A 25538-nucleotide genomic window follows, 5' to 3' on the forward strand; every position below is an offset into this window, starting at 1 on the left:
CCGAAAAAAATGTCGATTCATTTCAAGATAATGAATGGAGTTCAGCAATTCATTGTCCGTGGGAAATAATTAACTGGCTGACTCGACATAAATCGAAGCATCCCCAACTGGAAGTCCGAAGATTATGCAAAGTTATAATCCTCCTGTTGCCTACAACCTTTGTGTCAACGGCATTAAGAATAAATCTTAAACCATTTAGCCTGCGGAGTGGTTTACTTCAAGATATAATTTTTAAAGTAGAGAGCACTTCTCTTAATTTGTTGTAGTCGCTTGAGATAATTTATATAAAGCTAACAATCCTTTTAGTGTGTACATTATAATTTGGGCGGTGCAAGCGGGCAGCGCGAGTTTAGCGCGGTCGTCATTGTTTTCAGGCGGTAATTTATATTGTGCTTTAGGAAATTAGCGAGGCGGCCGCCACAGGCTCAGGTGCCACCGCGCGCCATTACCGACCAGATTTACTCCACAGATCTCGCTCTGCTGAGACAAGTAATTTGTTGTGTAATTATTACAGCTCATTAAAAATGTATTAACTACGATCCCTTTATTTAATTTTAGAAACAGATGGACTCGTCGGGACTTGTTTCGTGGCACAGATTTAGTCTGTGTATTCTTACTTCGCAATTTCAGAGAAGTGTTGTTTGAAAATTAAAAGTTAAATCAATTATTCGGTCTGTTGAGTAATTACTCATTAATTAGCGATTCTGGCGTGATCGTGTTCTCTGTTATTAACTGTTTAATGTTGATATCAATTAACCAATATTAAAAACTATCTGCAAACCGTCCATTGTCGAAATGAACACAATTTACTTTTGTGTTGTGTTCGGTGTGAATGGTAAGGCATATAATTATGTTCGCAATTCCAGTAAATCGCGAAGCATCATTGAGTATAATTAGGTGTTATTGAAAAGTGTGAAGGGAAATTAGTCTCTGGTAAGTGGTACTCGTGAATTTCATAAATGAATTTCCGAGATTATTGAATTTGATCCCCGGAGGTGGAACGAGCCCGGAGGGATGTTAGGTTACACAATGTTTGTAAGACTCAAAGACCACAAAGACTAGCGGTTCGTAAACGGGGTATAAAAACTTCATAAAATAATATGTCCGCCAGTTGTTTTTGTCGTGTATGAGCGCGCCGGCGTTTTGCAAAATTTCAGTGCGTTTTAATACGAATCTCTTTTTCCTCTTTTTAGCGGTAATGGTGACAGCCTCCGAGTTTTCCCCGACGACCATTTATAACGAGTTTTAATCGCGACACGGAAATTAGTTATATTACGCGTCTATCCGGGCTGCCGACTATATTATATGGTTATTAACTCCGACGCGAGTCACGAGCCCGGGGGTGCACCGCGGCCTAAATGAAACACGATAATTATGCCTCTTGAATGAAACGACTACCAACTTTCACGGCCCATCCAATTAATACACCTCATAACTGAATATAGCCTTATTATTTGGTGATATAACGGAGCTGTGATGTTCCTATAGAAAATATATGCGTATGACTGGCGCAGATTTTTCCATCGAATATTCTGGTGTCCCGGCGGATGAAACTAGGTTGGTACCTAGGTTTAGGAAAACTAGTGCAAAGAATACGAGAATTTTTGATCTGTACTTCAGTGTTTAATGCGTTCAAAAACTAGTCAATGTTGGGGTTGGGATGTAATAAAACTAGGATAGTCGAAATAGTATTTTAATCTGCTTTCTTGATGTTAAGTAATGTATACACACAGAAGAAGTTATTTATTTTATTAAAAGACATGGTCTTGAACGCGTAGCGGCCATAAAAGAAACTTGTTCCCAAAAATACCTTGGTTTTCCCTAAAAAGTCGAGGTGTATCTCGTACTGGCCCTGTGCATAAAATGACGTTTAATTTTATGTTCGCTACCTTTCTCTGAAATTAGTTGATACTTATCTGAATATCTTACCTTGTTAACTTTGCAATTCTTAGTCAAATTGAACGAATCAACGAGAACGGGCCCCATAACAAAATGTTCGCAGGGCTTGTTCAAAGCATAGTTCCACAACTTTTTTGTGACGTTGTTGGTTATCGTGCTAACCACAATTTTTGCCTGTTTGAAATGGAAATTAGTTACTAAAATATGTGATAGACTAGATAGTTTTTTTAATGAAACATTTTTAATTAAACCACCTACCGAGGTAGCCGGGCAGTCCTTGGGAAAATCCAACGAGAACACTACGTCGGATTTATTTTGTGAACTCTTGATTTCAAACTTGCCGCACTCGCCCTGTTTGGGACCTTTACATTCTTCAAACTTTTCCCATTCTATTTGGTATGGACCCTAGAATTTAACACAAGGGTGTAATTAAAATTATCCACTCGTTCTCTAGTTACATTTTCTTTATTGGCCATCTCGTGAATTTGGAAGATAATTTAAATTGTTTCGGTGTGTCGCAAGTGGGGTTTGATTTACTTTCAAGTTGTAATAATAGACGAAGAGTATTTTGCGAGACTGGTATTTAAATATATTCAAATGGATTAGTTCTTAATAAATTCCATTTGTTAGTTGAGTAGACCAAAGGGAAAGAAATCAACAGGAGTTCTGATTTAGACACGTAATTAGGTGTGAATAGATATACCTACACCATTGATAGATCAGTGAGGTGAGCAAATGTTCGGGATGGCGGATATTCCTTTGTCAAAACTAGAGACACGCTTGACTGAATCAATGATATCTATCCGTATTTTGGTACTGAAGTTTGATAACGTATTAATTAAATGGCGTTATAGGGCAAAATGAACGGTCATTGTATGGGTTTATGAATTTGAACTCTAAACTTAAACCAATAAAGTGGCTTGTTTGATGCCCCAGGAATCCCAATACCTTTGATCTACAAATACGCTCAACGGATATTATCACTCTAGGTACCTATAGAAGACTTTATTGAGTTTGCAGTTGAAGAAGAAGAGCGGTTACGAAGCGAATATTCAGAATTTTATAAATACCACTTGTAGTGAAACTAAGTAATTGATTTCTAGAAATGCTTACCTACGTGACTTGTAATACAAATTCCAAGCGTAGTTGAAATAGACTTAGTTCTATGAATTAAATAAAAATAGCTAGACAAGTAAAGAGCGAGAATTTGTGTTTTATCTGAAAAAATACACCTGCGCGTCGGTATATTGGTATCGTATCTTCTGAATTGCTTTATACACAGTTAACGCACCGTCGGCTTAACGCGCTCCTGCGCTGTCAAGAAAAATAAATTATTGGTGTACCGGGAGCCTCGCGGTTAGCTCGGGGACGGCACACGCCGAGAGCCACGGCGCTGCGCCGCGAGGTAAACGTGCCGATGTGTTAATGGCAAACCGTTCCCCAGCCTGAACTAAATGTCCGAGAACATTCCCCGTGCACATATCTTACCCGGCTAATACGAACCTCTGACTCGGTAATAAGCCGTGCTATATCTACTTACATAGTTGTTGGAATCCATTTGGCCTATTCCTTTAATTATTAACGAGAAGAATATAAGGATGTGCACTAACAACCGCATTGCCTCTTGCGGCACGGACAGTACCGACGTACTCCACACATTATACATATTGTACTTTTGATATTTTTGGTAACAGTAGCTACTGCATGGATGTTTTCATTTTTTTTTCTAGTAATTATTGTAATTGCAGTGACAAAAGTTGTCATTAAAAATGTAATTTCCGGAGATTTGAATGATTGTAGATAATTGCGTTTGCGCGGATATTGAATATCGAAGGAGAGATGTTATCTCCGTAATGTTTGATCATTACTCGCGTCTCATTTTCTTTGTCCCACAAGATGGGTTACAGTCGAGCATGTTATGCTAATATTTAGTGCGCATCAAGGAATCATACCCGTATAATAGAATTAATAACGCGGGGTCGTTACGGGCCGCGCGTTGCTCCGGCAATCATTAGTGCATTTTATTTCACGAGCCGCGCAGCGCTGCTCAACTTCGTAGGTGGCTTAATGCGTTTTCCCATTACCTGTCACCTCTACCATATACAATCCTTTTAAGCTTAACCCATTGTTTTCATATCGGAGTGTTTCATTATTCAAATACATACATGTCAATATGTTACATATTACGTTTCGTGCAGAGATTACAATTTGTACTGAATTTCAATATTCGGGAACTAATGAAATTATTTTGCACCTGTCGCTATTCCATCGGATACAAAATACTCGTATGATTGTTATTGAATAAATTAGTATTTCAAATATTTGATTGTAATCTTTTGTATCGATAGCGGGGAGCTTAAATAGGATAATCGCTTCGATGGACTGAAGCAATCAAAGTCTGTATGTCAAGTACGTTTAAGCGGCGGTAGTGGTGGTCGACATCGTCGAACTGTTCTTGTGCAGCGAGCACTGGCTTAGTTGAGTGGTTTGCTCCGCCATTTGTTATACGAAACTAGATACCAGTGAGTGCACTCGGTTCGGCGGCTATATCTGAGTCTTCCGCAGACCCTCGACCTCTCTGTTTGCCAGCTTATGTGGCGATCGCTGGGCTTAGTCTAAATTGCAATTAAACGAACTTGCGCTTTTGCCCGTTCCCCGCACGGCTATTGAACTGTTTCTGGGTTAGGGGCGTGTGAAAATAATTTTGAAACAGAGAAAGCGAATTCTCTCACTTGGTGAAATCTATAAAAGCCTCGCCGCTCCGTCAGCAGTTTGAGAGATATTATGTTTTCATGGATACTTTCGGCGCTCAATCTTTTGAAATGGCTCTCACGATAAAGTGTTGGAACGTCCCTCTGACCTATTCAGGGGTTCGCTAAGAAATCGTATCGTCATCTTGCGAGTTAAGTATCTGTGACGAGGTGGACACGGAGTGCGTGCGGAATCTATATGTCCTGAGGTAATTTAGTCAAATCGATTCACCGGCTTACGTATTCTAGGGGCGGCAGGTTTAATAACGTCTTTGATAAAGACGTGTATTCGGGGCGGGTTGGATGAATGTGAGGCCCTAATATGCTTCGCCTTCGTCGCGCCGACGTCGACCGCTGTCGGCTCCAAATATGGGTTCCATCGTCATATTCGTAGCCGCAGCTCACGCCCATTCATATGGATAGTGCGGCATAGTTTACATATTTTGATGCGCGGCCGCTTTAATAAAGCCATTAATTTTAATAATGCTACGCTCACACGTTTAACATTCGCGGTCGCGTTTAATAGTTTCTCCTTTACCTACATCTAGTTACGAGAGTAAGTTATTAGATAGCTGTTTAATTAATGTCGTGTAAATATTTACGTTACATCAGACGTTAATTTGAGGGTAGACGAAGAAATTTTCATGTTAAAAACTTTGTCTAATATGTCTGCGTAGAAATCAAATAAATGTTTTAATTTAGAAACTAATTAGCTCTTGCTAACTTTGAATTGGATTGCTGCGTATTAATAGTATTATATAAATGTGCCTATTATACAGCTGTATGTTTGTTTAAATCGGTTAGGCTACTGGGTGCGTCTTTGCTTCGATTATGTGTCAATAACATACTTGGTGGATTCGTACATACGTATGCAAATTCTTTAATTTTCCTGTCTGTACCACACTTTCTAACGATCTCCTAAGTGGAACTCCTTACCTAATCTTTTTAAGCATGACGAATGACATTTTCCTTGTTCTACCCACATGATTATGGATAAGAGTTTTAACGACCTCAGTTCGGTCGTAACGAAAAATGTTTACGATCATAAAAATTCATGTGTTTTACTTTGCCAGCGAATATTTTGCACTCAATGCATACATTTGCTATTGAAATAATACATAGTTTAGTCGATTGAATATAAATTTAGTTACTTATAAATATTAAACTTGTTTATAAAAAATGTAACCCCAATTTCGATATACAATTTAGGGTAATTGATGAAAAGTAAAAGTTATTAAAATGTATATTAAAATTTGTTGGTAACTTAATTTCTCTGAAGTGACGCAGGGTTTGCATTCACTCCTGCCTTTTGATGTCACGTTGGAAACTGATTTTAAACACTCCTTTCGTAAACATCGCTTTCGTGGAATCGACGCTGCGGTAAATATATGAACCTTAAGTGATCAATTTGCGCAGTTTATGTTCGGAGTTCATGTACCTACTAATTATGATGATGCAGAGTATACTTAACAAAATGCCGATATAAGGAGTTGATTATAGTGCACTAAAGCACTTAAGAGAGCTCGAAGTGTGATGAATGATCGTCTCCAGGCGTCGGCAGCAGTGGCAGCGGTGTGGAACAGTGCGCGCGCCGCCGCTCACAATATGATTGATAGTACTTTATGTTACATCAAATTACTCCAACCATATTCTATATATTGATATTCAATCTCAGACTCTAATACCTAAGCCCGATCTAACGATATTGAATCTGGAAAGAAATGAACGAGGTTCAATTTAAAGTTATTTAATCGCTTTGCATTATCTCGCAAAAAATATACGTAAAGCGGAGACTAAACGCCCGCCGCCCTAACTTATCTCGTACTTGACCTGACTTCAGGGTATAACTCGATTGTCTGATAAAAGTCAACTTGAGTTTCGTTAGTACTTTATTCCCAGGCGATAACGCTGGTAAGACCTTTGTCGTCTCAGAGAAAATAAGTTTATTAGCACACACAGTCGCGGGAAATATATCTAACACGTTAGAGATACAGGCTGGGGCAAGATGTTAAGCGTAGCTCAGTCACCTAGACGGCGGTACTCGAGCGAGCAAGCAACAAACGAACGATGCGTAAAATGGACTTGATGCGTTGAATCGCACCTATTTGTCTTACTTTATTTTCTTCGCATAGACCTCGTTCTATTTTGATTAACTCATTTATTTTCGAAATGGAAGTGTGCGAGGAGTGGACCCTCTTGTGACTTTCCCGTTGAGCGAAATTACCCAAGTCGGTGATGTTTGCAGTGCGAACGTGTTGAGTGTTTGGCTCCCTCACGACTATTAAGTTTTTGTTGCTGGCGGCTCGCGCGTACGGCCATTCAACACCTTTCTACGGAATTACGCGCCAATACAATATCGGGCCGGTTTTATTCGAGTATTTTCGGGGCTTGTACATTTAATAAGCATAAAATCTATACGTATTGGTATGCGAAATGTTTTTGGAATTCCAAATTAGATATGTGATCAGGTTAGGAGCACCGGAGTAAGACAGAAGTCGAATTAGTTGTCGAGATGCGCGGGGATATTTTTGGAGTCGGGTGATTTATGCGTGTCACACACATTTATCTGGTGTCTATAGCTTTGTGATGTAGTTATTGAATTTGAGTAATGGAATTGTAACAATAGAGCATCGACATATTCGTATTACAAAGCCTTAGTAGTAGTTATGGCGTCATGCACAGCCACTTTAGTAACAGTTACGTATCTCGTTAATTCCGGAGCCCACGTACAGACACGGCACATCTAAGCGGCTGCTGATTGGTCACCTCTATTTAGTACCTCCGCATTCCGGTGTTAACCTCGGGAATATCGGAATAGTTCCCATTCCCTTAGCAATGTGCTAACTCTATATTGAATAGACCCTTATAGACATTGATATGTATGTGCCTACAAGGTACACGTAACGTGGGTGAGGTTTTGCTCATGTTCATGTTATATACAGGGTGTTGTATGTACACGTGTGATTAGGTACTACACTAATCCATGCGTAAAACCTGATCAAGCAACTTAACTAGTAAATATACGGTGGATATGTCATATACAGTGTGTGTGACATTATGGCTAGTTTCTATACATTAAATAGCTTTTTGCTCATAATTTTGAGAATCAACGCACCGGAAAAGTTAGTACACAATAATCGTATTTTGAGATGAGAGACGGGGTGCGTGACTAGTATGGAATGTTAAGAACATTTCCCTTACCTGTTGAATTCACAGTAAAATTGGTTCTAGGAATGGACAAATGATTTAATTTCTGGTTACCTTTCATGGTTTAACCATTCTTGGTAAATGCTAACTACTAGGTATTCCATTTAACTATATTTTCATTTAATATTAATGTAATATTTGTCTGTATATTAGTTGAAGTGTTTATTGTATAAATACCTGTATCTATGAAATTTGTGTTATTGATACCTTGAAATCTATTTCACTTTGCCTGTAGACAAGATACACTATTCAGATACGGTGCATAAATTCAAACTTCGAATATGGAAACTAAATAACGCCGAAAACATAGGTGCAGCGTGACTCTGCTTGACAAAACACAACGCCTATTGGTTGGTCAGTTTTTGAGATAATACGATTTGATTGTTAGTAATAGTACGTAAATTTTAACCAACCAATGAACACGTGACTTGATTGACGTTTTGAGATTGTGATTGGTATTAAGTACTGGTATAATATAACTCTTTAATCGGTTATTAAATATTGAAGTGCGTATGTACATACTCAACAGGTAACCTATACATATAATTGAAACTCGAATAGGGACTCCGTTTATTGAATGTTAAAGTCAAAGTCAAAGCATTTATTTCAATTAATCCTAAATTAGGCACTTTTGAAATGTCAAATTGAATTGTCCGTCAGTCAGTCTGTCTGCGAAGATACTCCATCGTTACTCTTTAAAAAAATGATTTCTTTTTACGATCTCTCTGATGAAATAAAATATCCCCGAAAACTATAAATTCTATTTTTAGAAATAACCTTTAGAAACTCTTTTACACTGATTAGCATCTTAGTTGTTATTACGAGAACATAGAAATAAGCGCAAATACAATAACGGTTGATGGGACCCCAAAAACGAAAGCGTGCAAGCATAAATCCGTATACGACTGTCAAGCGTATAAAAAATAAAACATGCGTCTTTTATACCACATGACAATCTTTTTAGGAGCTTATTGTACGACGTATGTAAGACTTATGAAGGAATGTAATTGTAAATATAAGAATACAATGTTTTAAACGATTGTCTTTAGCTTTGTGGTTATAGGAGTAAATTCTGAGCTGAAAGAAATATAAGTCTTTGATTCTATTCTATACTTGAAGTAACGAACGTCGGTTCGTCACTTCAAGTATATCATACATCATACATTTAGACCCTTTTCACACGATTTGGTTTTCACTAGCTAGTGTCGATAGCCATCCATGGATGGCCCCAGTATTACTGATGGCCTATCCGGAGCTGCGGACAACGTAACAGGTTACCGGAGCTCCAGCTCAAAGCAGGAGAAGGAACGGGGTGGTTTTTAGTCAATAAGAGTTTGACACTTCTTCTCGCTGCACCCTAGGCGGGAAAAGATTTATTAGATTAGATGTTTCCCTCCCCCTCCCCACAAAGATGCCGATAACCGCCGACTGGACTTTCAGAACCATTTAACAAATAAAACATGCTAAATCAAAAAATGAATAGCGTAAATATCACTCACTTACTTGATATAATTAATGTACCTTGCTATAAATATTGTGATAAAAAAACGTTGTCTTTATTGAACAAAAATATAGTTGCATAACATTTTTGTATAACCCTAAGATCTTGTATTTCAATTTACCTCTGTACGATTGTAGGTCTTAAAATAGTCTCCATAGGCGACATAGTTCCATATACATATAACATAAATCTATTATATACAGTCAAAAGACCCAACGTGGTCATACTATATGTTTTCAGTCTGTTATTCTAACCGACAGGCGTCGTCTGTTATCTAGGCACAGTGTGTGGACTGTATTCTCGTGAATCTTGTTAGCCAAAGCAAAGCTTTAAAATATGGCACTACAAACTCAGACCATTGGCTTTGTAACTATGTGTAAAGTTATGAGAATGTGTATAGTATTGTTTGCTAATTCGTCTGTATTTTAAACAGCATGGAGATCACTCATATGATTTAAATGAAACTACAATTAGTAGTCGTCCACAGAATCATCCACCTAAATATTTTACCGAAAACCGAAAATTGGAAACTTGTATCGCTCATTGTTCATATATTGTCAGCCAAGATGATTACAAATATGTGGATTAAATTAAGTTATAAGAGGTTTCTCCGTACAAGTAAAGTCAAAAGTCGATCTTAATCTACAAATTTTGCATTGAGATCGGCTAATGAATTCGGCTGCAAGTCGGAAACAAAATGCTTCGAATTTTTAATGAATAGATACAATAATAATAAATATCCCACTATTCCAAAACAATCACACTTTTATCAACGATATTTTATTGAAGATATATTTAGTTCTTTATACAGCGTTTTAAGAAATACATGTGCGTTTTAACGCATAGAAGTATGATGTTATAATGCACAAAATTCATAGAAATCTATACCTACTAGCTTTAAACATTTCGAAATAAGTATTGTATTTGACTATTTGGTTAGAAAGTATCCAATTGTGATACGTTCGAATACAAAAACTACCACAGAGCTGAAATTGAGGCAAGGAGTGCCTTTTAAAAGAAAAACCTTTAATCTACTCCAAGTTTAGAATTCACGTTTTTAATCACTAGAACAAAAGTCTAAGAAAGAAAAGTCTTTTGTTGAATTAAATTAGCGATTTCTTTATACAAAACAACACTCTAATAGTTTAGTAGATGAGTCCCAAATGAGAATTCCTAATTAAATCTCCTTTGAAGTAGAGTTGTAACCTTTATAAAATAGATTATTTATAATTTCATTAGGAACTTAATACTAATGCAATTTGCATGTTTAATTAATTTGGTGTTCGTTAATACGTATTGACGTTAATGTTTTTAGTTTATATGTCGTAATAGTTTAATTTATAGAATAAAGAATACTCAAGGCATAATGATGGCCTTTTCCTGCCAGTCATTTAAGTCTTAAACGGAATCCAAGAAAATAACGTGGTTTAACAGAAATTCTAGCGAAGTCATTCCTTATTGGGATTATTATGAAAATAACATTGAGGGCTTAGTTGAAATTTACAAACTTCCAAAGAGTTTTCGTAGTTTACTAAGCTGGCGTTCTATTTGAAATTTTAATGAATGCTCTCGCTGGATTTTGTCAATGGACAAAAAATTGCGGCAGCTTACTTAGCTTACAGCGTAACCTCTTTCGCAGACCTAGAAATTCTACTAGCACAGTAACTTCACGTATTCAAATAGTTTAGTTAAACTTACTTTATTAAGAATAACTTGTTTACTTGGTAAAATACTTTAACAAAAATTTAGTACAGGTAAGAAATCGTAACATATATCACATATTTCTGTAAGACGAAAAGCAAAGAATGCGTCTTAAAAACTTTGCTATAACTCGCACCAGGCACCAGAGATGTGATATTTCCAAGATCCCTTTGTAGACGTTAAAGAAAATAGGTAACATTTTTCTTTTTATGTCATGCGTATTATTTTTCTGTTTCTCGCCACTATTGTCTTAGTACATTCACAATTTCATGTACCTATACTGTGTACTGTACCTACATTGTTGTGGTACCTAACTAAATGTGAAAACGAATTCGGAAACTTGACTCGAAACATTTCATCAACTGTTTGGTGGAAGTGAGTGAAGCTGTTTGTATATTTTTAGTCTAATTTTGAACCATTCCTCGGTTTCGTTTCATCTTTATCCGGATTTGCGGCTCCTTGTTGAGCCAAGTTGATCCATTGCGCAAATTGTGTGAATCATGCCGCCTGATAATGGGCCTCGGATTGATCGTGGGTCTATTGAAGGCGAAACGAAGTTTTGAGAGTGGTACTAATTCGCGATGTGGCGGCGGGCGGTACGTTTTGTAAGGGAACCTTTCTCTATCGGCATCTGCAGCCCAAACTTCATTTACATAATTAATCTGTGTCCGACGACCGTGTCCTCGGCGGGCCTCCATTAAATAACGTTATTACAGACAGCGTTTGTTCACATGTTCCTTACCAAATTATATTATTTTTTTGCTAAAAATTATTAAAATTGTTCAAATTACATCCACATTTCGTTTGCTTTTGTTGAAATTGCAAAACCATGTTACCACAATGTACATACAGTCAACATATTAGTTTCAATTAAAATTTCAAAAACTTCCATCTAACTTTTTGTAGCGAAAACGAGAAACAAAGTTACTATTTGTTTTAACATACTGTTTGCTTTTAGGCAACATGCCTACAGAATGGAGTTAAAGAAAGCTTCGAGATAAACTCTCTTTATGAATCTATAAACGCACTACAGAACTGAATTTAATTTAGGTAATGGAAAACACAAGACGCCACAAGGATACGGGAACAAGTTTATTTAGAGAAGGTAGTGAGCGTAGCTATAGTGTTGCGCTCGTAACCGCCCACACAGAGAGGAAGGCAGGCATGCCTCGGCCCGGTCCATGACGAGGGCGCTTCAATTAAAACTGTTCAAGTTTGTTTAAATGTTTCTGTCAGCCCATCGTCGACTAAGAGTTACAACGCTACAGATTTCACTGTAAATTAACAGCCAAATACTTGGACCATTCTCGGGAAATGTTACCACCTTCTACCGAGTTATTTTGCTTCAATAAAAAGTTCTACTGCAATGAACATGAACACGGGTATTTCGCGAAGTATCCATGTTCATGTAAACATCTGACGTTAAACTTTGAACTGGATGAGAGTTTATTTTCGATGGAGTTTCACATCGTCGAATACGGCGAATAACGCGATTGTCGATACTTTAATACTATTACGTTGTGGTTGTGGAGAGATTTAGATTTTACCTCCGGTCGGGTAAAGTCCGAGCCGGTTTCAGTCGAACTTACTTCGTCGTTTCATTCGGACTAGAACTCAACTCGGATTAACCCTTGATGCCAACCAGGCTGACTTTGTTGTTCAACTAATTAGTTGAGCCCCTTCCATTCCGTTATAAATATCGCTATTGTATTTTCCTTACCTAGGTTTCCCTTTACACAAAAAGATTTTGGGTCGCGATGAACTTAAAGATCTTGTCGCCCCCGTGAAGATCGCGCCGATAGGACCTACCCAAATTAAGCCTACTCGTCGTAGAATTAAAACCTTTTTCTTATTTGCATGTAAATTCTCTTTGAATATTTATTTCTTCCGTTTCAAGAGGATTTGCAATTTGAGAGTTCAGCGTAGCAAACAAAATCTCTTTTAAGAATTAGTCATAATCCGAATATGGTTAGGTAGTCAGCGGGACGTCTGTGATATTTATGTAATTCTCAAGTAAGCCGTTTAATCGTCCATCGCGTACTTAATGTTTGAGCTTCTAAGAAATGTAGGGGGTGGGAAGGGCGGGAGGGGTGCGGGGATGAGGGATCCCAAGGGTTGGCCTCGTTCTAGCTAACAAATCGCTCGCCGCACCACGCACAGGTAGTGTCACGCCTCATTACTCCAACTTTATGTTCGCCGAATCACTCTAACGTCATGAATAAACAAGATTTAGGCTTATGACCTTCAACAGCACCCTTCACTATTCAATACGGTTTACTACAGTAGTCGGGTATAAGAAGAGCATTCTTTGAAATGATATCGATTCCAGTAACGGTCCGGTTTATCTGGATATAAACCTTCGGGAAGCCGGTGCTAAAGTTAAAAGCTAAAATGAATTCCGAAGCCATTTCAGTGTTGCGTAATAGAAATGGCACAGCATAAATATTAATTAACGAGCATAATACTGTTAGCATCTAGATGCTTTTGTAACTTACGGTTATCATTTAAGTGCTATTAGATTACAACAACGGGTTCACGACTCTAGTTTTGAATTACAACATAACCCAATTAAGTTTTTACTCAGGTTTCATAGAAAAACGGTTCTTAAAGAAAAGTCATACGATGCGAAAAATATAACAGTTCTTTGAAGGGGAACCCCCATTAAAATGTTCGTGTTATAAAGATTTCATGTTTTGCTTTTGAGGCACGGAACTCTATAATAATGGTGTATAACTAGATTAATATATTCTTTGCAGACAAACTTTTATGGAACAAGCAATGTTGAGGATTCTTCGAGTTTTGTTTTTAAAACTCTTTGCTGTTCCCGGCTTCTATTCCCGGTGTCTTCAGGAATTTAAAATTAAAAAGCCTGTCATGCTATGCAAACAATAGAATTTTCAAATTAAAAGCATTGTTTACGTTCCATTTTCTCAGTAGGTAACCGTTTTATGTTATAACTAACGGGATCGAAATACAATGAGACTACTTGATTTTGTTAAATGAATTATGAAATGTAATACTGCAATCATGGTCGTATTATGGACAGTTTGTATGACAATGTACAAAAACAATGATTGCCAAAACGGCCCATGATGGACGCGTCACGTGCATCAGCGCCAATAATTATGCAAATTGATGCGCGGATATCGGGTAAATAGAATGTGTCGTCTAATTTAATAGGCTTAATCGAACCGACAGTTTTAGTACGACAAAACTACACTAAAATAAAGCTTAATAGACGACATATGTTCTGCAAAATGGATGCGCGTAAAACAGTTTGCGAACGTGCTACATAGCAAAAACGTTATGTCCTTTTACAACTGTGCGATGTAATTATGCGGAACACTCGACAAAACTTTCTAATGGTCATAAACTTTACTATGTTTGTGTTCACACACGCAAAATATTAACGAACTCTAAATTAATTTGACCGCAGCTGTGTCCTCGGATATTTTTTACGGTTAACCGAAATTGTGACAAACGTTTCGGACATTCACGGCCCACTATATTAAAACACTTTTTGTGCACTCCATTTTTTTAATTGTTTATTTCCACTTGTTTACGTATGCAAATTTAAAAAGAAATAGTTGCTGTAATAAAGAATTAACGAAGGTCATGAAAAATAGCTGTAAAGTATAAATACGTAACTTAATTAAATATTCTAGATATAAACCTCTTTAAATTAAAACAGCTCGCTTTTCTCTAGAAAAGGAAAGCTTATTTGTTGCTGGAACGTTGCCTTGAAGTTTATTTAAAAATATACCTAACTACTTCTTATAATTAATGTCAGATTATTGAAGATTTTAAATATGTAGTAATTAAACGATCGATGTAATATAAAAAAAAAACGAATAAGTTCTTTTGTAATGATATGAAAGTCACGTAATTAATAAAAAACCAAAGAAAGCCAGTACGTGTTTTATTTTTGCTAACTATTATTTCGATGAAAGCAACCAGAACAGAAGTAAAAGAAACGATTGCAAAAATGTAAAAGGGAAACGCAAAACATCGTGAGCTTCATAAAAAGAATATTCGTCGGCTGGCTATTTGAATAAAATATCAAGAGAGGGAACCATTTTTCAACGAGTTGGTGATAATAATGACCCTATTTATCAACCACTCGAAAGGGTGGTAATTATTAACGTTATATTTCGGTTTCGTTTGTTTACTTACATACATTTTGTGCGATATTTTTCACAGTTAGCGACATAACAGTAAGGTCATTTCGGTTGGCTGTGAGGGGATGGCTCCAATGATTTATTGTTGCGTTGAATATGCATGTCGAGATGAAAAATGACGACGAACGTGCGAGTGGTTAGTGTGTGAGGATCGAGCGGCCGGCGAGCGTGGCGGCGGCGGCTGCGGGACGTGTACGCTGCGTGGCACTCGCGCCCGCCAGCCGTCGCGCACGCCACCGAACGCGTCACATTGCGGAAGTCGTTAAGAAGATAAATCGCGAACCACACAAGACCCCATAATCCTTTTTAAATATCTGAGTGTAACCTTTTTTCACTATTCGCCTTTAGGAAACGTTGAATATTTCCGCAACTAATCCACTTTTACAAGATTAACTTTCGGTATTTCGTTTTTTTGTAAACTAGAACGAACGACTAGTATATTTCTTCCCTATAGAGTACCTTTATTTTCATTCTACCGAGGAAAATCTGAAAGTTTCGATACAAGTTTCCACCAGACAAAATTTTCAAAGTGTGAGACATTCGCAAAGTGCATCCAAGAGCGAACTTAGAGGTATGGGTACCAGTTTTAATAGTTGCCGAAACAATAGCGGAGAAGTTTTACTTGCCGCTCGCTCCGGTTCCGTGCCCGTCCCCGTTCATTAATACGGAGCGGGGATGGCACCATGGTACGTTAACTCGTTCAGTTTTCGACTACACCACTCCATGTTTTTTTTTCTAAAATACTATATCCATCAGGATCGAGAAAAGCTTCGCTTTAATTTCCGCCTCGATAACACATCGCATCGAATTAAGAAGATAAAATAACGTTGTGGCCTTAAAAAGCGAAAATTTATTTTATGGCCACTTTCTTCAATAGTTTATTGCTTTAGGTTACTGTTTCACTTGCTTTTTCTATTTACCTTCATTTCTCTGGGAATTTTATTGCTAGAGAGAAAGCGATCTTGAAAAAAGAAATGTTACATTTAATGTTAGTAAATATTTTTGGAAATAAAAGTGCAAATAAATCTGAGCCTTATTACTTATATACGTTGGTGTTTATTTAGTGGAACCGTAGGTAGCATTGAACACCATGGCAAACATGAATCGGCTGTAGCAGCGGTTCGTTTCTCATGTCAAACTCGACGGGCAGCGCGATTCCTTTCAATGCTGGCAACGCAAACAAACTAAACGTACAAACAATTTTACTCCAATTAATGACGACTGTATTTGCGGGACCGACGTCGCCATCAATTTTGTTTTATATCTGCATCTTATCAAATAATGAACAGGGCTATGTCAGATTTGTTTCATAGAAATCTCGCTTTGTTATCCCACTGGGAATTATGTTTTGTATTTCATAATAGCTTTGTCAAAGATTTTGTTTGTTGAATTCTTGTTTTTCCTATTCTTCTAATTCTGTGTTTGGGATTCTTTACAGAAGCATGATTGGGTATTTGTGATTTATGTGTAATATCCAAATCAATATCTTTTCAGTATTTAATCAATTTTATTGACTACGTGGTGAAGTGAAATTGAGGTATATTTTAAGGCACATATTCTCTTGTAATAAATTGGAATTCCCAAAAAACTCAATCATAAAATATTAAAAATGTAAAAGCAGTTGATTTTATATTTTTCTGTAGGTATCACAAAGTAAAATTCCAGCGCATATTTTTAATATAACACATACATTTTAAAAATGTTCTTATTATATTTTAACAGCAAACATGATTTAAAAATCTTTGGTTACGATCTATCAATGCGAGGACATTTTTTAATCATAAGTTGGCAATACAAAACGGACGTTAAGCCCAATAACAGAAAATGGGACAGTCCCCCCTGCGTGGGTAGGGAGTCGAATGTTTCACGTCACCTTTCGAGTGGGGAGCACTCGAACCGAGTCTCTTGAAATGCAATTCGATTGTCATGATTATTTTCTCCTTTACATTTTAGCCCGATATGAGTCGACTTGTTCGCATAAAAATGTATGTGCGAAACTGAAATTGGCAAATTTACTTTCTAAAATTCTGAGAAGGACAATAATGATAAGGACTAGGACAAAAAAATATTTTTAGAGTAAACTAGTAGTAGGTAGTAGTAGCTTCTATCAACACTATATAGGTATATCTTGATTTGTACTTAGGTCCGGAGCCTTAAAAGCGGACACTTTGCGCTACATCTGGGTCATCAACGTCGACGTCATTCATTTCAACTGGTTGCTGGTTGGTTAAAAGCCATAATTAGTGGTGAACATTATGCAGAGAAATATTTTCTTTCAGTCAGTTTTCCATCTGATTTTTATTTTTCAGTTTCGTATTTTAAGTTGCCAATCTGCAAAAGGGGAAAGGCTTTGTAATTAGGGAGTTGACTCGACAGCAGCTTAATAACACTCGGGCCCAGTTCAAAGCCTTTCCGAAATGTATTCTAAACTACAACTAGTACGGCTTTAGGATATTGTGCTTGAAACGGGTTGAAGTATTTTAAATATTTCCATTACGGAAGGATCGTGTCATAACTCCGTGTATGTGTGTGTGCATGTGTGTGCGCGCAAAATATATCCAATCCTTTCAGTCGTGTTCACATTTCAAATCTTATTTGCATTTAATAGTCCCGGAATAGTTTGTGCTATGTATTTTTGGAACTCCGCTTAAGTAAAAACTTTAAACATTTAAAGTAAATTCTGATAATAGAACAAATATTTAAATATTATAAAATATTAAAGTTAACGTCTAGTTTTAGTCTCACGTGAACAAAAATATTAAGATATTTTCAAACTTTTGAAGAATCCCTCCGAACCGACAGCTCTCAATATCTAATTTTTGATATGGGAAAACTTTCGACTTTGAAAACTACCGATGCAGTGCTCGAGATACGTGCTCTTTCATAGTTACTTGTGAAGCGCAATAGTAAACAACGTTCTAGTCTAGTTGTGGACTTACGTTTGTAAACACTATGATACTCGTATTTATTTAATAAATGTACTAGACAAACAATCAGGACTCACTAACGGGGCTTCACGGATATAACCGTAACTGGAAGCTTCAAAGAAAATCGGGATAATCCGTTCATCGATGGAACATAGTTCGACAGTAGTTGTAGTTAGCTATAAGTGCAATCAAACAGCCCTCAATAAACGGCGGTATTGTTTTGCCGGTTATTGCGATTCCGTTGCCGAGACACGTCCGGAATAAATTAAACTGCAATTTGGGGCCTTTAATATGGAGTGTTGTTCGCGCTATTGGCCCATAGTGGCGTGTGGCAGCGTGGCGATATGAGCGGCATTCGAATGAGTACACAAAGGGGTTCGGCGCCATGCTGCCCATCGGTAATGCAGCCAGGCACATGATTGCTGCAGCGCGACTCTCCAGGGACACCGTTTTGTTACCTACCTGCGTAGCCACGCATCATCGATTTACTGTCAAATTTTCGTTGTACATTTAGAATTTGCCAGAATGCTGTCCTGTAATAGTAGTGAGCTCTGAATGTAATGCTCGCGGTAATTGCGCCGAAATGGGTCCGTTTAGCGATCCTCAGATGCAGACATAGTTTACATTGCACTGCAACAAATTCGAGTTCTAGTTATAACCGAAGGCATTGGCAACTGTACATTTCAGTGTATACAGGGTGGAAGGGATTGTATGGAACAAAGTCAAACCATAGTAACAGTACACAGTCCGTACTGTGTACACACAGTACACGGTGTTTCAGTTTTAAATTGGTTTTCTATGAATTTTTGTATTTATTCGACGATTTTTTCCTGACTGACATAAAGTCAATTACTGTTACACGTTTTAACGGAATTTTTATTTCATTTTTGATTGACTTATTTTTAATACAAAACAAGGTTGACTTACGGTATGCCGATTTTAAATGTATGATAAAGATCAAAAAATAATAAATAATCTCACGGAGGTAATTAAACTCTTGGTTACCTGGCCAACCAAAACATGTATACAATACCTATCTATACTGTGCAACCAAACTTTAGTAATTTAAGTTGTATGTATCTGGCCAATGAACACTTCACTCCACAAATTGTAATTAAATTAAAGTCAACAGGAGCCACTTAAGACGATGGCGTGAGTAATACAAATTGGCGCATAAGCAGAAGCATCACGGCGCAGTGTTTATTGCGTGCGCAGAGGATTCTATGGCGCCATTAATGCACGTAGCGAGGCGTAAGGTCGAGCTGCTCGCTCAATTTGCGGTATTGCCCTGAGCTACCGTCACATAAACAGAGTCAGGCGCACCTACAGATCTACAATCGTCCCGTTGTTTGTCCGCCCACATTCCTGGGCGGAACACGTAACGGCTCGCAGAACGCATTAGTACTTCCATAAACACCACATCCATTGTGTGCACACGCTCCGAGTTGCAGCCATTTTCAATAGCATTTATACATTCACTTGAACGACGTACACCAGATACCTGGAACTCGTTCGGCTGATAGCTCCAGTCAATGCTTTGAGGCGTAAGCGTATGGCATTTATAAAGTCGCTCCCCCGGCGACACTACACTTCAGACGAGCTTCTGTTTTTGCTCCCGTGGGGAAACGCGATCAGAATTAACGAGACTTTTACCTACATGTTCGCAGGTTGGTCTTTAACGCAAACGTAGGCAATTCTTGATTTATACAAACGCCGTTTCACAGTGTAGCTCCTGATTTAGATAAAGAATATAGCGCTACTTCCATTTAATGTGATGTATTCAGATTAAAGACAGCTTGGAGTTACAAAGTCTCTCTGTTAAAATGTATATTTAAATTAGATAGGGCTCTTAATTTCAAGGCCCAAGAATTACAATTAATGGTATTACCCATTTGCCTTAATGCTTAGATCTACGACAGTTTGCTTTTTGTTTGGAACTGATCCAAATATATATCTATCAGCGGCAGTTTTATTATCTTTAATGCATTCAAAGTGCATTTGTATACTTAACCCCGTTTCTATGAATGGATTTTATTGCATATTAAAAAGTACAAAAAGCTATTCGATCGCAAAATCAAATAGTACTGATACTACTATTCATGGATACAGGCTCAGCGATTACACAGCTCTCGTCAAATAGCTAATGAAGCATCTGATGTTTCGATCATTAATAAACTTCTTCGGCGGTATGTCCCGCTTTAAATGATTAATATCGGCGTCTGCAGACGACCTATACCTATCAGACGGAGCTAGTTTAGCATGTAGTCTCTAGTCCAACTATGGCCGCTCACTGTGTACTTCCCTAATGAGATTCTATCTTAATTATTTTTCAGTGTTCATCGTAAATTTCCCTCTCGAGACTTGCTGAGCCATTCCGTGGCGGAAACATCCTTTTCGAGCTTAATTATTTCCTTTTTTTACGGTGTTCAATATTCATTCCGATTTTCGTCGAGCAGACATTAAAATTCATAACTCAGCTATTACACTCGTCAACAGCTGGCGCCACTTGAACGTTATTATCTTTAACTCTTAGAAAAGCATTAATTAAGAAGTTACTTTTTATGTCACTTGGAAATATAATCATTTTTATGCGAGTTTATCAAGCATGGCGCTGGCAGGTGTGGTGCAGCATTCGCAGTGACATTAATGTGTACTATATGTATATTAACTGTGTATTAGTTTATGCAATATCCCAAGTGGTTTCTCGAGTACGGTAATTTTACGAGTTTCACTCCATAACACTTGAGAGCTGGTTGCTATTGTTCTATTCATCGAAGAGACATTTTATGACGCGGACACTCGTAACGGTCCGTCGCCGTCGTCTCGAGTTCCTTGTATGGGTGCAGAAGATAAATTTAAGTGAACGGTTCACGCCCACGAGCGTCGCCAACTCGTAAAGCAGTTGACGGCGCGGTGGGGACCATAAATAAGGTCCGGCGACCCGCCCCCAGCACCCACGCACGCTTGCATGCTTCTGGATTGCAAGTGCACATGCGCTCATGCACCTACTTATCTGTCCCTGCAAAGTGACAGCGATATGAATGGCCAGCAGCTATGACTACGCCAGAAATATGGCTCCCAGCCACTCCAGTTTATTATTTTTAAAACAAAAATAAATGTCTTCCCATTTAGTTGTAAATGAACAATTTTATACTCTTGTATAATGCAAGCATATTTTAAGTGTACTTTGAGCAGAACTCTTTCAGAAATATTTAATAATAATAGTTATTGAGAGAAAATTGAACGCGTTGTAGTGCCTTTGTCTGAATAATTCTCAGAGATTACTATAACAATGGTAATCAGTGAATTGCACGATGTTTATTGGTCAATATGACTGTAAATTTTAATTACTTGCATTGATCAATTCGGATTGTATGTGGAATTCTTCGATAATTATCAATTAACAATTTACGTCGCGATTATTGTGGTGTAAACTTGTTTATTTATATGGTTAAAGCGATATGTGTGGTAGCTGTACGTATGTAGGTATATAGCAGCCAGTGAGCGCAGCACACGGACGGTGAGTTTCCCAGGAAAGACGTCAGCGGAACACTTCGATACTAAATTTCATTTTGTGAAGCGACCGATCCTCAATAGCTGCGCGTCACTTTACGGAAATTCTCTCTACAATCCTCACCTGTTTTCTAGCGTCCTCTTCAAAATGATAAACTGAATGTTCATCGTATTGTTCTACCGGAGTCAATTAAATGGAACCCTATTAACTTTGAATAGAAAATAAATGAACGTATTTCATAAACGCTTTATTATTCAACACGGAATAAAATATAATGCTGTGTAGTTGCAGTTAGCAATAACAATGAAATAGAAGTTGAATGCTGTTGTAGAGAATTCCACAAAAATGTTATTTTTGTAAAGAATTGTATTATACGGAACACTAATCGTGGCCTCCTACTGACTCGAACTCGATTTTTTCTCGTTCGCCTCGACTTGAATCCGTTTTACATTTTTATTTTACTCCTTTCAGTCTAATTTAATATGCGGCCTCGTAGAAGAAATTGCGAAGATATATTTTTGCATTTGTTAACTCCACCTTGAATAAAATCAGATTTTACCGGTAAAATTTATGTTGGGTTGCAAGAGACAGGTATGGCAAGGCTTTGGTTTCCCATTACGCGTATTTAAATCACGTACGGAGTCTGTTATTTGGGTTGCAATATCGAGTTGATGTTGTTAGAGTACCACACAGTAACGTAGTACGATCAGCTCAACAGCTGCTTAAATAATTTCCCTGCACAATACCAACGGATTGAGTCGCTAAATCCGAAGAGATTTACGCAAAAAATGTATCAATGCAGGCTACCTAAATGAAATAGGATTTAATTTAAACCTCTTTTGTAAAAAGAAAAAATCTCAACGTTGCTTGGAATTTAGACAACCGTCTATTGCAAGATTTTTAATTAAATCGACTTTGATCACAGGACTGGAATGTCTCTGGTAAAACGATTAAAACCGGTATGAAACAGTTGCTGTGTAATCTTTCCGCGTTACATCCCACGTAACAATTTAATCTAATGCTTTCATCATTTTTTGTTACTTTTAAAGATTTGCCCTTGTTGTTCTGTTTTGTTTATGTCTAAGTTTGTGCTGAGCTCATACATTGCAGACTTAGATAGGTAATACAAAGTAGAACAAAGTGGAACCCGCTAACCTCAATCCGCAGCTGTTGGTTTACACCAGCCATTCTTCTTTTGTGGGGACCTCGTCGCTTGAAATACAGAATTTATTAAGATTACTAACTAAAGTTACGTGTTCGTTAGAGTAAATATCAATTAAAGACTACGTGTTGGCAATAGACGGCGGGAGCGTGACGAAGCGTGTGATTTGACCATTTTGCTCGACCGCTACCGTAGCCAAAACCGACCTACGCGACGGACCGTAGCCGTGCCCGTAGCGGCGTAGCTCTGCGTAGCCGATCGTAACGCGTAGTAGTTCGTAGTAACGCGTAGCTCTCGTAGCGGTTAACATCTTACTGCTATAAGCAGTATATGCATACAAACTTCAACTTCAAATTTCAAAACGTGCTATTGCTTAAACAGCCACTTAGTGTAACTAAGTCCCACTCTGTAACTCGACCTGCTGTTTACTTATTTATTAATTAAGATTACGTAGGTGGGTGCCATTAGAAATGTACCCAGCGAGACCCCTTTCAGCTACTATGTTTTGCACATCGTATTTGTGGCGGTATAATAACATGGTAACCATGACGCTGCTACTCTTGGAACAAATAATTTCCTGTAATGCATGTTACGTAACTTCGCTTGTTCTCTGAATGTTTTTAATAATGGCGTCGATGCGAAATCGGGGACTGAATTAAAACTTTTTGAACGTAAATACATCACGATTCTAATTAAATTCCAGTACATAATACGAATCTTCTGTAAGTTGTACGTAATTTGAAGTTTTAATTTAGAAAAGTTCTTGATAAGTATAATTATAATTCTAATTTTACACTTGTCGTACTTTAACCTTATAGTTATTTTAAAAAATGCATATTTAGGTAACCTTTTAAAGTAAGTACGTAAAGTTGTTTATCGAAAAATTACACCGTAACAGAATCGCCGAAAGTCAATAATTTTCCGCGAAACAATAAAAGTAGCTGAAACAATATAATAAATGAACCTTTTTCGCTATTTAATATTCTGTTATACAAGTCAAAGTAACTTTCAAGGTTTCATAAAATGTTTGAACTGTAATTTTATAAAATTATATCGTGATCTTTGATAACAAAAGCGTCTCGTCTCGTAGGACGTGTCCGGGCAGTCTACCTGGTACCCGGGGGACCAATTAAAGACTTTAATTAATCTAAGCAAGGGCCCCGGTTGTTGTAAACTCTTAAATGACAGGAGCGCATGTTCTTGCAACCGTTTTGAAACTTGACTAATGGTCGACAACTCTTCGAAAGACGAAAACAAATTTTATTTTCGATATTAAGTTCTGCCTAAGTCCCGAAACTTCTTTGAAAGATAAACGATTCTGTTTAAATCTTCAGTGTCATCCGACTATAGTACGGATTATAATGAGATACAAAATTGTTAGTAATGTTAGACGCCTTAGTTGACGCCTATCGCGTTTTACAATTTCGCAGCTTTATATTTTTCAAGATACTTTTTTTTTTGTCATTGAGTGACAAATAAGAAGGCAGCCCACCTGGTAATAAATGTTCACCATTATGACACAGATTACGGCTCGAGAAGATAAACTGAAAAAGAAAACTTTTCCAAGAAAGAAAAGTCGTGTAATACAGTAATACCTGCCTTCACGAATATTCCTTATTAATAACTAATAAAATTTCTTTTTTTCGTATTACGATTCTAGTAGAAATAGATTAAAACGCAAATTGAATAATAGTCTACTTTGATAGCGGAGTCACATAAATCTGGCTGGTTTAAATTGTGTTTATTTTATGCCTGTTTCTGTTTCGTATTTCGAATTCTGTCGGACTGCTTTACTTTATTAGTTTAGTATTATTTTGCTACTACGTTTTATGAGGCTTTTTTAATTCGCTTTTATGGAATTACCCTCGGCAAGGCCGTGTATCATTGTTTTTATAAGCTGTAATCGTTTTCGCTTCAAACTTTTCTCGAGATGTCTCTCAACGTTCAGAGTTAGATAATTTATATTTGCTTCAAGATTTACTCTTATCGTCTTTGTTTTGCTCGCTCTTCTCTTCATCTTATGAGCTCTATAGATTTCAAAACATAATAACCAAGTATTGATTTTATAGATTGTTAGTTCAACACAATTTCTCACTCAGAAGAATTTACATTGTATTTAATTTAGCAGCACATTCCGTGGCCCTGAAAGTTAAATCCCTATGGTTTTCTTTAAATATTTATGAAGGCTCCGAACGTCCAACGACTTTTAATACTTTGAAAATATTATCATATCCTTGTCATAAGCTTTTCTAGATAAATATTTGCTTTTGGACATCTGTTGTCATGAATAAAGTGAGGGGTTTTATTGTGATATAAAATAAAATTGATAGTTGTTTTTATTTGATAGTATCAGACGTTCTCATATAAGACTAAAATTTCAATAATGTCAAGGAAATCGTACATTTCGATGAGAGATAAATTCATTTGAAGCTCGATGATTTATCAGGCAGCAGCGGGAGGTCGCGTGCGACGTCATTGTGCCGGCTTCCTCACACAGACATATCTTTTTGATAAATTGCAAAGAATCTCTGAACGAGGTGAAATTCAAAAGTAAAATGATATTATTTTTGCGAAGATTATATATTACTTTATACGTATATTATATGTTAAGCTTCACACGTAAAGTTTACGCAGGAAAGTTGCAGATACTTAAGTAGTTTCAAGTTTAATGTTGTTTTGCATAGGCGAGCAGTCGGATC

At 37.3% G+C, this 25538-nt stretch overlaps 2 protein-coding genes across 6 annotated transcripts in view; one reads left to right on the top strand and one right to left on the bottom strand.

The window, feature by feature from the left end:
- Nucleotides 1–25538, top strand: part of LOC118273138 (neural-cadherin) — a 281396-nt gene that overhangs the window by 94307 nt on the left and 161551 nt on the right. The window lies entirely within an intron of this gene.
- Nucleotides 1694–4033, bottom strand: LOC118273139 (uncharacterized). The gene is made up of 4 exons (XM_050697072.1): nt 3440–4033; nt 2158–2304; nt 1930–2073; nt 1694–1852 (listed from the first exon to the last, which is right to left on the bottom strand). The coding sequence occupies exons 1-4, from the start codon at nt 3563–3565 to the stop codon at nt 1694–1696; spliced, it is 576 nt and encodes a 191-aa protein (XP_050553029.1). The 5' UTR covers nt 3566–4033.

The sequence above is a fragment of the Spodoptera frugiperda genome, chromosome 1 (genome assembly GCF_023101765.2).
Source record: "Spodoptera frugiperda isolate SF20-4 chromosome 1, AGI-APGP_CSIRO_Sfru_2.0, whole genome shotgun sequence".
In the NCBI taxonomy this organism is placed as follows: domain Eukaryota; kingdom Metazoa; phylum Arthropoda; class Insecta; order Lepidoptera; family Noctuidae; genus Spodoptera; species Spodoptera frugiperda.